We start from the raw sequence: 14237 nt of genomic DNA, 5'->3' as shown, positions 1-14237 counted from the left end.
AAAACTTCCAGTGTTGGAGCATTCACAGCTTCTGGAGGCAGGTTGTTCCACTGGTTAATTGTTCTAACTGCCAGGAAGTTTCTCCTTAGTTCTAGGTTGCTTCTCTCCTTGACTAGTTTCCATCCGTTGCTTCTTGTCCTGCTTTCAGGTGCTTTGGAGCATAGCTTGACTCTCTCTTCTTTGTGGTAGCCCCGGAGATATTGGAACACTGCTATCATGTCACCCCTCACCCTTCTCTTCATTAAACTACACATACACAATTCCAGTGCTTTAAAAAAAAAAAAAAAGATGCCGGAACTCTTATCTTGGTGGCCGCAGGAGGCGGTGGGGTGGGGGGAGCATTGCTGCAGTCACGGTTGCGAGGGGTGTTGGTGGCGGGCTGCCCCCTAGGGCTGCAGCTGGCGCGGCTGGTGCCGTGGGAGCAGCAGGGCCCGCAATATATGGCGGGGCTCTGCAGGGCAGGCAGCGGAGGTGGTGCAGGCCAGGCGATGCAGGGTAGCCACTTAGGCACGCAGGGCGAGGTGACGGTGGCACAGGTCCAGCACCAGGTAGGCCACCAGCCTGGCTGACACAGAGGAGCACAAGGAAGGAGTGCACATGGACTCCGCAGAACCCACCTCCCACTCCTTGTCCTCTCTTACTTACCTAGTTGAAATAGTGTACTTGGGCAGCAAAGAGAGATGCAAACTTCCTGCCAAATTGCCTTCGCTGCAGACAACTTGCCGGTGCAACATTTGCCGGCCAGGTCTTTTGGCACACTCAGCAGCAATTCCTATTCCAATAGGCTTTTGAAAGTCAATAGAGGGAGTAGCATAGCTTGTGCAAAAGCTTTTTTCTTTTTGTGCAAAAAAAGGGTGCTGGAATGCCATTCTGAGTATTCTATGAGAAAAAAGCCCTGCTTTTATGTTTTAATCTTATGATTTTAAGTTGCCCCAAACTTCGCCAGGTGCATACAAATTGCATACAAATATTATATAATCGGTAAATAAAGGTAGAACATATGTTAAATATGCATCAAATTATAATATGCTTCCCTACAAAGTCAATTCTTGCTCAATGACAGACCAAGGAGTTAACTCAGAAAGGCAAGAGGAAAATCTAGAAGAGGTCTATGCAACTTGTAGAAGGGAAAGGCCCACACTGATAAATTAAAAATCTTTGTGGTCTGCAAGGGAACGCTGGTGGGCTAATCAATGATTTGGTGACTAGAGGAGAATCTACAGTGTTGGAGCTTGTGGTCATGGAAAGCCATGAAGGCACTAGGCAACATGACTTTTAGGGCAGTGGTGGTGATTTTATTACTTTTTTTTAAAAAAAAAAAGTCTGTGCTCTGTCCAAGGGTACTTGGTAGGCTGCATGTACAGGCCTGGTCTAGAATTTATTTTGGAGCATTCAACTATCTAGAGCAGGCATTCAAACTCATTTTGTTTGAGGCATCTTCTTATAAAAGAATTGCCATTAATTTGTTTTAATAAAATAATTTAAATCAATTTTTCACTTGATTAAATGAATTATATTGGTTGACAACGAGATTTTTTTTAGTACAATTGCCAAATGCAATAAACTGGTTTTAGGTATATGTGTGCACTAATTATTTTAACAACATATTCCATTTGTAAATGAATGCAAATTATACAATTTTTGTGCAAAAATAAAACAAAAACACATTTAAGAGCTGTTATCATTAGTTATCCTTAGATAAAAAATAATTCCATCATCCAAAAGTTTGTTATACTGTATTTAATGAACAGATGCTTTGGGATTAAAAAAAAAAGACTGATTATATTTGATTGTGTATCACCATGGCATTAAAACAAAATTCGAACAGTGTATGAAAAATAAAGGTTCCCTAAACATCTGCTGGCTATATCTATACATTTTCCTTGATAGCATATCACATATAATTGAAGATTATAATTAGTTGCATGTGCACGTTCAGCAAGTGTGATGTATTTGTGCTGGCATTTCTAGGCCTCTTTCCAACCACATCCAGAAAATTTTGTAACTAACATTGGAAATCTTAAGCCCATGTTTTGTATTTCCCAGCAATCAGTTACTGGAAGGAAAAAGCAACCCCTGCTGTGTTACTGATCCCAGAGAAGCATTTGCATGTATGCAGGTATCCTTAGGGTGCCATAGTTATGGATGAGAAATATTGGTTGAAACGTTGGCATTTCTGGATGTAATGTAGATATTTTGGACTTATTTTTCTTTCTTTGCTTGTCTGATATTTTTAAAATGGCATATGCTACTGACTACACTTATGCACATATGTAACATCTTTTGCTAGGATACATGACCACTGCTTGTCCAGAATGTGAAAAGTGAAATATTGTGACTAAACAAAATGTTAATGTACAGATAATACCACCAGAAATTATTTTAGCCTTTTTAATAAATGTTGTTATTGATGTTAACCTCACCATGGAAAACATCATATATTGTTATGTATATACTAGATTAATTATTTAAAGACTGAAGTGCAGCATAACTAGATTCTAAATAATCTATTTTTCAAAAGACACAACAGTCCAAACAGTAAAAGTAAAGTCCAAATTAAGAACATTTGATTCTTAAGAATTGTTTAATTTAAAGTGGTTTAGTTGTAATAGAAGGTTAGATTCAAAATAGTTTTCAAGAGTCTGTACAAAAGATATTTTTTTTCTAGCATCAGCTAAATTAGACATATTACATTGAGAAAAATGTTTGATTTCATTGCAGAGATATTAACAGAGGAAATGATTATTTTGTTATCTAATTTTACCTTCCAAAAGACTGAAGCAGATGAAAAATATGAGGTTCTTTCCTGTTGGCTTTTCTTACTTAGCTGTTTTAGATTCTAAAAGTTTAGTTCCCAAAGAAGTAACCCTGTAAATAACTTTAATGTCCTCCTGTAGGGCAGGCTCTTTTATGACTCAAGGACTTCACCGGGACTTGAAAACCTGGTTCTTCGAGCTGTTTGGCCCAGACTGAGGGGTTTTAATTAATTAATTTACTGGGTTTTAGTTTAACTTCAGGGACTGTAATTTAATCATAGTTTTAAGTGATTTTAATTTTGTATGTTATGTATTTTAATTCTCCCTGTAAACCACCCTGAGTCCTATGGGAATAGGGCGGTATATAAATTTAAATAATAAATAAAATTTAAATTATAAATAAATACTTCAACTCCCAGAAATCCTGAGCCAGCATGGCTCAGCTTGAAAACCTCTCCCTTTCCCCTCAGCATGGCTGGCTCGAGATTTCTGGGAGTTGAAGCCCATGAGTCATAAAAAAGGGCCAAGATTGCCTAAGACCTGGAATAGGCTTTCAGATGGAGCTTTTTTTTTTTTGCAAAAAAAAAAGTGCCAGAATGCCGTTCTGAGCATTCTATGAGAAAAAAAGGCCTGCCCAATTCCAGCAATTGTTCCCTATATGTTTTAGCCTCCAGTCCCCCAATCATCTTTGTTGCTCTTCTCTGTACCCTTTCTAGAGTCTCAACATCTTTTTTACATCGTGGTGACCAAAACTGGATGCAGTATTCTAGGTGTGGCTTTACCAAAGCATTGTAAAGTGGTATTAGTACTTCATGTGATCTTGATTCTATCCCTCTGTTAGTACAGCCTAGCACTGTGTTGGCTTTTTTGGCAGCTGCAGCACACTGCTGGCTCATATTAAAGTGATTGTCTACTAGGACTCCGAGATCCCTCTCACAGTTACTACTATTGTCACACATTCTTAGTCTCTACCCTTTATTTCCGACCATTGATAAAATAAATTCCATGTTTGAAAATATTCTGTATCTTTCTCTTTGATTCTAAACATATGTCTGTCCATTTCAGCACAGTCCAATATTTTCTTTCTTTTTTATTAAAAAGTTTTATAAAAATTACAATATAATCCCCAAAACCAACCCACCCCAACCCCCCCTCCCTCCCCCACTTCCCAAAGCTGAATACAGGGTTACAAATATACTAATCATAATCTAACTAACATTAACCAACTATATAAATAACCAAGTTCATAATGCGCTTTAACTCCCCTTTAACGTAAATACAAGCCAAATAAAAGTGAACATAATAATAAAAACATAAACAAATTAATATCCAAGTTAATAAACAATACTAATAATAATAATAATAATAATAATAATAATAATAATAATAATAATAATAATAATAATAATAATAATAATAATAATAATACCATATAATTAAAACTAATAAAAATTCTGCTATAATAAACTATTATTAATAATAATAATAGTCATGATGTCTGTAGCTGGTCCAATGAAAAAATGTATAAAAGAGATGGTCTGCATCCATCCAAGAAAGGGACTGAGTTACTTGGCAATAAAATCACAGCTTTTTTGGAGGAACATTTAAACTAAATAATGGGGATAGTGAGTTAATTGATACAGAACATCACTGTCCCTGGCAATCTAAGAAAATAGGGGAAGCCAGGCACCACACAAGTTATGCAGCAAGTAAACACAGGGTCAGTCATAAAGGACTCAAATGTCTGAGTAGGAATAGCAAGCAGGGTGAACTAGAAATTCAGGTAAATGAGGGCAGATATGATATTGTTGCCATTACGGAAACATGGTGGGACGAAACCTACAAATGGAACACACAGCTAGAGGGATTTAAACTATTTAAAAGAAACAGACTAAACAAAAGAGGAGGAGGAGTTGCTCTATATATAAGAAATAAATTTATCTCTACAGAAATAGAGCACAACAATGACGAAAACTGTAAACTTGAAAGCATTTGGGTCAATATAAAAGGGGGAAAAATGACATTGCCATAGGTGTATACTATAGGCCGCCCAACCAAGCAGAGAAAATAGATGAACTTTTTGCTAGTCAGCTAACTAAGGTATGTAAGAAGCAAATAACAATAGTAATGGGGGACTTTAATTACCCTGATATCAACTGGGAGACAAACTCTGCACCAAGTGGAAGATCAAACAGATTCCTGTCAAACCTAGCAGACAACTTTCTCTCCCAAAAAGTAGAGAAGGGAACTAAGGGATTAGCCATATTGGATTTAATTCTCACAAACAGAGATGAAATGATAGAAAGTGTCAAAGCCACAGGAACCTTGGGGGGGAAGTGATCATGTAATATTGGAATTCAACATTCTGGAGGCACAAGCAATAGAACACAGCTAAACTAGAGTCTTGGACTTTAAAAGAGCTAATTTCAATAAACTTAGAGAGACCATGGGAAGAATTCCATGGATGAGAATCCTAAAGGGGAAAACAACTCAAGAAGCTTGGGAAATTTTGAAAAGTGAGATAATAAAGGCCCAGTCTAGTACAATACCAACAAAGAAGAAAAATAACAGCTCTCAAAAGAAACCAGCATGGCTGCATAAAGAACTCTCTGATAAATTGAAAGATAAAAAGGACAAGTATAAGAATTGGAAAGAGGGGCACATAACTAAGTCAGAATATCAGCAAATAGCCCGTGCCTGCAAAGATGAAGTGAGGAAAGCTAAGGCTCAAAATAAACTAAGGCTTGCGACCAAAGTCAAAAATAACAAAAAATGCTTCTTTCAACATATAAAAAACAAGAAAAAAGTTAAGGAAATAATTGGTTCATTAGTGGGTGAAAGTGGCAAGAAGGAGACAAGCAATAGGGAGAAAGCAGAACTATTTAATTCATTTTTTGCATCTGTCTTTACACAAAGGGAAAAAACAGTCCAACCTACACAAACCAGTGCCATAAAAAACAGAATAGAAACGCAAGTTAAGATAGGCAAGAAAATGGTAAGTGAGCACCTGTCCAGCATAGACGAGTTCAAACAACCAGGATTACACCCCAAGGTTCTGAAGGAACTGGTAGACGTGATCTCAGAACCACTGAACTATATTTTTCAAAGATCCTGGAGCACTGGGGAACTACCAGAGGACTAGAAGAGAGCTGATGTAGTTCCCATCTTCAAAAAAGGGGAAAAAATAGATCCAGGAAACTACAGACCTATCAGCCTGACCTCAATACCTGGGAAGATTCTGGAAAAGATAATCAAACAACAAATCAGCGAACACCTTGATGCAAACAAAGTCATCACTAAAAGTCAACCTGGGTTTGTCAAAAACAGATCATGCCAGACAAACCTTATTACATTCTTTGACCAAGTGACAAAACTAGTGGACCAGAGGAATGCTGTAGATATAATTTACTTGGACTTCAGTAAGGCATATGATAAAGTAGATCACAACCTACTACTTGATAAGATAGAAAAATGTGGGTTAGATAGCATCACCACCAGATGGATTCGTAGCTGGCTGACAGGCCGTACTCAGCGTGTGGTCCTCAATGGAACTGCATCTACGTGGAAGGAAGTGTGTAGTGGGGTGCCCCAGGGCTCTATTCTGGGCCCACTGCTCTTCAATATCTTCATTAATGATTTGGATGAGGGGATAGATGGGAACTCATCAAATTTGCAGACGACACCAAGCTGGCAGGAATAGCCAATACTCCAGAAGATAGGCTTAAGATACAGAAGGATCTGGACAGACTCAAACACTGGGCACTATCTAACAAAATGAAATTCAATGGTGAAAAAAAGTAAGGTTCTACATTTAGGCAGGAAAAATCAAATGCATAGGTATAGTATAGGTGGTACCTTGCTCAATAGTAGTAACTGTGAGAGGGATCTCGGAGTCTTAGTAGACAATCACTTCAATATGAGCCAGCAGTGTGCTGCAGCTGCCAAAAAAGCCAACACAGTGCTAGGCTGCATTAACAGAGGGATAGAATCAAGATCAAGTGAAGTACTAATACCACTTTACAATGCTTTGGTAAGGCCACACCTGGAATGCTGCATCCAGTTTTGGTCACCACGATGTAAAAAAGATGTTGAGACTCTAGAAAGGGTACAGAGAAGAGCAACAAAGATGATTAGGGGGCAGGAGGCTAAAACATATAGGGAACGGTTGCTGGAATTGGGTATGTGTAGTTTAATGAAGAGAAGGGTGAGGGGTGACATGATAGCAGTGTTCCAATATCTCAGGGGCTACCACAAAGAAGAGGGAGTCAAGCTATTCTCCAAAGCACCTGAAAGCAGGACAAGAAGCAACGGATGGAAACTAGTCAAGGAGAGAAGCAACCTAGAACTAAGGAGAAACTTCCTGACAGTTAGAACAATTAACCAGTGGAACAACCTGCCTCCAGAGGTGGTGAATGCTCCAACACTGGAAGTTTTTAAGAAGAGACTGGACAGCCATTTGTCTGAAATGGTATAGGGTTTCCTGCCTGAGCAGGGGGTTGGACTAGATGACCTCCAAGGTCCCTTCCAACTTTATTATTATTATTATTATTATTATTATTATTATTATTATTATTATTATTATTATTATTATTATTATTATTATTATTATTATTATTATTATTATTATCTAAAATTTACTCATAAGCTAAATGGAACTTTTTGGTCCATTTATTTTGGTCCATATTTATTCTGAATATAATCTATCCATCTTCTCCAGACCGAAATGTATCTTTCTTGTGAATGATCCTTCAGATAAGCAGAAAACCTAACCATTTCTGCTAAATTTGACATTTTAAACGTCCATTCTTCTATAGTAGGCAAACTGTCCTTCTTCTTGCCCTACCAATAACCTTGCAGCTGTTATCAAGTTCAACATCAAGTTAGTTTCTTTAGTATCACAATCTGTAATAACACCCAATAAAAATAGTTGTGGGGTAAACTTTATCTTTCTCTTAAAAATCTTTTGAATGTTCCACCAAATTTTAATCCAAAAAGCTTTTATATTTCTACAAGTCCACAAGATATGAAAATAAGTAGCATCCAAACTGCCACATCTCCAACATTTGGGCTGTAAATTAGGATACATACAAGAGAACTTTTTAGGATCCAAATGCCATCTATAAAACATTTTATAAAAAATTTTCTCTTAAATTTTGGGCCTGGGTAAATTTTACATTTCTAACCCAAATTGCCTCCCATATATCCAATGGGATTGGTTCTTGAATATTTTGAGCCCACTTTACCATACAATCTTTAATTAATTCCATTTCCAAATCCAATTCTATTAAAGTGTTGTAAATTCTCTTTATATGTGCTCGATTTTGATCTTTGATCTGTTTTACCAAATTTTCGTCCAGTAGTGTAATGCCAACCTTCTGATCTAACTTCTACCTAGCTTGCAATTGAGTATACTGGAACCAAGACTGTACAATATTTTCTTGTTTTAACTCAGCTAACGACTTTAATTGCCAATCACTCCCTACCAATCTAAGTAATTCCTTATAAGAAATCCTATTCAAACTCACACCCATAGATACACCCTCTAAAGCATGTCCAGGAATCCCCCAAATTGGTATTTTATAATTTAACTTATAATAATACTTTTTCCAGACACGCAATAAAGCACTTCTTAAAATATGAAATTTAAAAGCCATGTCAACTTTCTTGTCATAAATTAAATATGCATGCCACCCATATAATAAGTCCCATCCCTCAAGATAAAGTGTTCTTTTATTTGTTAAATTAAGCCAATCACTAACCAATGTTAAAACCACCGCATCATAATATAATTTCAAATTAGGCACCTTAAGTCCTCCTCTTTCCCGTGCGTCTTGTAAAATCTTAAGTTTAACTCTTGGTTTTTTCCCCGCCCAGATAAATTTATTAATACCCTTCTGCCATTCATCCAGATTAGCATCTTTTTTTCAATATAGGTATCATTTGAAACAAAAAGAGAAACTTTGGTAAAACGTTCATTTTAACAGCTGCAATTTTCCCCAGCAAAGATAATTGTAGTTTTTTCCAATTATTTAAATCCTTTTGTACTTTTAGCCATAATGTCTCATAGTTATTCTTATATAATTTCACATTAGAGGCTGTAATATATACTCCCAAATATTTAACCTTTTTCACTATTTCATAACCTGTCAATTTTACTAACATTTCCTTTTGATTCATGGTCATATTTTTAGATAATATTTTAGTCTTATTATTATTTACCTTAAAACCAGAAACTTTCCCATATTGAGTTATAATTTCCATCAAGTCTATAACTGATTGAATCGGTTGAGATAATTTGACAACCAAGTCATCTGCAAAGGCTCATAACCTATAATCATTCTGTTTTATTTTTATTCCCTTTATTATAGTTGATCACGAATTTTAATCAATAAAATCTCCAATGTTAAAACAAATAACAATGGTGATAGGGGACATCCCTGTCTTGTGCCTTTTTCAATTTTAAATGCCTCTGTTAATCCCCCATTAATTATAATTTGTGCCGATTGTTGTTGACAGTCCAATATTTTCTTGATTATTTCTTCATCTAGTGATGTTTCTTCATTCTTCCATTGCTGAGCAAATACAATCCTTGTTGCTGTTGGTAAATGCAATGTTCAATATACACTTTGCTTATTAGATTTTTCTGATATTATACCTAGTAAGAAAAGATCAAGTTTAAAATCTACATGTTTTCCTAACATCTTCTACATATAGTATATGAGTCTAATTATTGATCAAAATGGCCTCTTTGTATTTTTTTCTGTTGAATTCCAGTGGTCAAAAGAATATGGTCCCATTTTTCGCATCAAAATGGGATTCCAGGAGATGGTGGTGCTGACTGGCTATGAGATGGTCAAAGAAGCTCTAGTGAAGCAGGCAGATGCATTTGCAGATAGGCCTATCATCCCCATTTTTGAAGATGCAGTGGGAGGATTTGGTAAATTATTTCATTCTGGATTGTAGTTAACAAACCTGGAAAAGTGACTTATGACCATTTTACACACTTAAAACCATTGTCACATCCCAGTGGTCATGTGATCTAAAATCGAATGCTTGGCAACTGGCATGTATTTATGACAGTTGCAAGGTCATGGCCACTGGACTATTATAGCTGTCCTTGCTGGCATGTCACTAGACCTCACTGCAATGGGTTGTTAATATAAGTGATATTATGATGTTCGTTATGTTCCAAACTATTAGTGAAATAAACCTCTGAATCATAAAGTAAGAATTATTGTTTTATGTTGCTGTATGTTTCTTTCATTGGGTTTTTCCATGATAAAGTGTAGGGACTCCTGATCCACAAAAGACTAAAAATGGCACAGAAACCAAAGTTGTGCAAAGGTTCTCCTAGCTGCAAAAAATGAATTTGCAAAACATGAACTGGAAACTCTGTTGTGTTATAAATTATAGTTTTGAATAAATTGGAAGATATGTGTTCATGAAAAAAATGGAGATTGCTTTCATTTTTATTTTGTTTGTTTTGTTTGGATAATGAGATATTGAATGTTGGACACCAAAGGCAGAGGATAAAGAAAACGGAGTGGAAATCCTTAGCACAAATTTTGAAATACCTTTTGGGCAAGTTTTTGCACAGAATAGATGAAACACTTGATCAAATTAACAGAGCATGTTTTAATGAAGTTGTGAAACAAGAATGAGTTGTGATAGTAAAATAATATTTCACTATTTTATCCCTTTTCTCTTGAGGTGTTATTTCTGCTCGTGGTGAGAACTGGAAAGTGATGCGACGGTTTACATTATCCACATTACGGGACTATGGAATGGGCAAGAGGACCATTGAAGACAAAATCACTGAAGAGTGTAGTGTCTTAACGAAGACAATGGAGACTTATGCAGGTGGGTTGGCATTTGCTTCTAATGCTCTATTGCAGCAGCTTCCAGAATAAATGTAGATTGAAAAATAATTTCCTCAGATTTTTCAAATGAAGAAGAAGTGTGTTGGAAGTATCTTCTCTCCAACAATTCTTAAACCCATTGTTTTCTTCCCGTAAATATGCTTCCTTGTCCAATTTATGCAAAGTATATTTACAGAAAATGTGACTTATGGATGGCAGAATGGTTCCATAGGACTTGAATAGTTAATTCAGTATTACACGACAGTCTCTAGTCAATAACACTTCTAGAATTACTCTTCCATAGATACACAAAATTCTCATCATTGGCATTTTTATGCAGGTTCTCTGCATTTTTGCAACCCAAAAATGATATGGATGAAATTGAGTTGAGGAAAAACAAATAAGAGGTGCCTGTGATAAAAAATGATAATCCAGAAGAGGAGTCCCCAACCCCCAGTTGAGCTCTGGGCTGCCCGAGTGCTGGGTGAACTAGTGAGCATGCACGCAACTCCATTCCCCCTTTCCCCCACTGGGCGCCAAGCAGAGAGGTTGGGAACACTGATTTAGAAAACTAAAAGTTCTCCACCTAACTGCCAAATGAGTTTGCATTTATTGAGCATGTCTACATATCTACAGGCTCATCATGCTCTTTGCTTTTTGGCACACCAGCTGCAATAAAGCAAGGAGTGAGATAAAAAAAAATTACAATATTGAGTTATTAAGCAATACATACGAATCAAAGTCTACACACATCTGCCTTCCAGAGTTAAATTCTAGTCTTTTCCTTCTAACATTCTGAGTGAATGTTAGTATTTTATCTGTTTTGTTCAGAGATTTGTGTGTGTGAAGGGACTGTAATATTATCTTAATCATTCTGTCCTGCCTTTCAAGAACTATTGGGTAGATGCAACCAAAGGTATCTGCATTGAGATCTGTTATAATTTCCTCCCATATAATACACGTACTTTTTCTTTCTTCATTTTATGAAGCCCAGTAGTCATTTGATCTTTAAAACGGCAATCATTTAATGAGGAAGGATTACAATAACTTTGCCAAGTGTTTTACCCTCAGGGAGGGAGTTCCACAGTTCCAAAGAAAACATCATGGATATATTGCAATTCTGCCTCTGAGGCAATGAATTACCCTTTAAATATCTTTACATATTTTTAATCTAAATACTTCCAATGTCATCAGCACTATAGTTTTCTATGATTAATGCTCCATTTATGCAAGCTGATTTTGAATATAAATGTAGTAGAACACAGTTTTAATCCTGGTTTTTCTTTTTGATCTATTGTTTTGCCCAGGAAAACCATTTGACATCAAAACAATTCTGACTGCTGCTGTTTCCAACATCATTGTTTCTATTCTATTTGGGAAACGCTATGAATATGAAGATCCCACATTTCTACGACTACTAAAGATAATTGGGGAAACTACTCAGCTTTCGGGAAGCCCTGCTGTGTTGGTAACTTAATTTCTTATTTGAAAAAAAATGTCATGAAAAACAGGCAGCAGAATGTGTGCCATTGAAGCTTTATTGAGAAGCAAAGCAAAGTTGCTTCACATGGGCATCTGTAGCAAGATTTCATCCAAAGACAACATGAACATGATGACATCAGGATTCAAATCCTACCCTTACGTAGTTTTATGTAAACATCTCATGCAAGTGTGGAAATCACTTTTTAGCATCACAACCTCATGATGCATGGTTCATCACTTTGTCTCCCTTCCATGCAAACGCTTGTGAACACACTCAAATTGGAGGAGTGGGAGCCTTCACTGCAAATACATTTCCATCATTTTTTACTCTTTACAGTACTACCTAACTTTACATATACTAAATAGCTTTCTTGTTTCAGACTTTTGTTGAGTTTCTTTTATTGAGCATTCCCGTTCCTTGTTTGGGAATTAACACAATGAGAGCTTAAGAGCTCATTCAATAGTATGGTAGAAAATAAGACTTCCTCACCAAAACCCGTGTGGCGGTTCAGTCCATGGGATTTGGGGCTTAGTGAATTAGCAAAATTGACTATCCAAAGCTCATTCAGACATGTGATTTTGCTTACTGTTTTTTTTTTTTTCAGAATTAGGGAACATAACATAATATCTGTTTTCTTTTATCATTCTTTCAGCTATACAATTTGTTTCCCAATTTGGGGTTCCTTTTCGGTGCTCGTAAAACAGTAATGAAGAATGAAAAAGAGCTCCAAGATTTCATACAGACCACCTTCATAGAATATCTCCAAGATCTTGATGAAAATGACCAAAGGAATTTTATTGAAACATTTCTTGTTCGGCAAAGACAGGTAATGAATTATTTTACCCAAGTCTGTTATTACTGATTTTTTTTAAAAAAAAAAATATTTTAAAAATGCATCTCCAGATAAACAATCTGCAGGTTGATTAAGATCTTTATTTCAGAAATATAGAACAAAACAAATTTCCAAAGCAATTTTAATCATTCCCTCTTCATTACTTTCAGAATGTGCAGCTACTTAAAACTACACCCAGATTGATTGTTCTTTCCATTAAAAATGCCATAAATATTTATTCCTGTCTGGAGGAGTAGGACCAAGTGGGGATAGGAGTGGGCAATCCCTTTGTGCCGATCTTTGCTCTTTCTTTCTTTTTGACTTTAGAGTTTTCCTTCTAGAAAGCCAGTAGTGTTGGGGCAACTATAAGCTCTCAGTGAGGCTATTACCCACATATGAAGTGTCCTCTTAGATTTTAAGAATATTCATTATGTGGGAAGATTGAATTTTCTTACTAGTGTTTTCTTTGTACACTTCAGGAGAATATGAAGATGACACATGGTGGATATTTCCATAACGAAAACCTTATAAGTCTTGTAGATGATTTATTTGCTGCTGGTACAGACACCACGGCAAACACTCTGCGCTGGGCCATACTCCTAATGATGAAGTACCCAGAAATCCAAAGTAAGCACTTTCATTTCATGGCCTTGCAATAAATCTTTAAAAAATAACTTAAAAAAGAATTGTTGGCATCTGAAATACTTGAGTGAAGGGAAAGAGATGAACCAAGAATTAAGTTGTTTTTCAAATGGACAAGACAACATTGATCTCACTAAAGGTAAATAAGCCTACCTTCTAAATGAGATTGATTTTAATAAACTCAAGCCATTTAAAGCTACATAGGGATTATTAGAATGTTTCTTATATGTTTTGTTTCCGTTTTTATTTGTTTTGCATTTTTCAATATAATCATGTTTTCATTTTAATCTTCACTCTAGCACAAGGTATTTTAAATATGTGTATATATATTTTCCCTTATTTTCTCTTTGATATTAGCTAATTAATAACAATTAAAATCAGGGAAAATTTTCCCTTCACACCATAGTATGAGGCAAGTGAAGTGACTTTCTATTAAGAATAATGCATTTCAATTGTGATTAGACTTTGATACCTCTCTATGAGCTCCAATTTACATTTCATTCTTTCTCTAAGCTGAAAGAGTAAACTGGTAGTCACTTATTAGTTCATCTCTTCTCTGAATGGAAATATTCTTAAAAGAAGGAGAAAGAAGAGCAAAAAGTGATCACACAGGAGGTAACATATTAATATCATGAGATATGCAGCACAAACATACTTGGCTTCAT

General features: G+C 35.9%; 2 protein-coding genes across 2 annotated transcripts in view; both read left to right on the top strand.

The window, feature by feature from the left end:
• The window catches only part of LOC308676662 (uncharacterized protein), a gene marked incomplete at its 3' end in the record, with an annotated part of 269324 nt that overhangs the window by 64465 nt on the left and 190622 nt on the right, over positions 1-14237 (top strand). The window lies entirely within an intron of this gene.
• LOC308660272 (cytochrome P450 2K1-like) overlaps positions 1-14237 on the top strand; it is a gene marked incomplete at its 3' end in the record, with an annotated part of 43389 nt that overhangs the window by 10233 nt on the left and 18919 nt on the right. Inside the window, exons 2-6 of the mRNA XM_081314527.1 lie at positions 9531-9693; positions 10467-10616; positions 11923-12083; positions 12751-12924; positions 13410-13557. Of these exons, the coding sequence (XP_081170653.1) occupies positions 9531-9693; positions 10467-10616; positions 11923-12083; positions 12751-12924; positions 13410-13557 (796 nt within the window). The remainder of the gene's footprint in view (positions 1-9530; positions 9694-10466; positions 10617-11922; positions 12084-12750; positions 12925-13409; positions 13558-14237) is intronic.

Source organism: Vipera berus (assembly GCF_964194415.1).
Source record: "Vipera berus genome assembly, chromosome: 1".
Taxonomy (NCBI): Eukaryota; Metazoa; Chordata; class Lepidosauria; order Squamata; family Viperidae; genus Vipera; species Vipera berus.
Note: the sequence above shows the minus strand (reverse complement) of the source record. Positions and strands in the feature narration are given on the sequence as shown.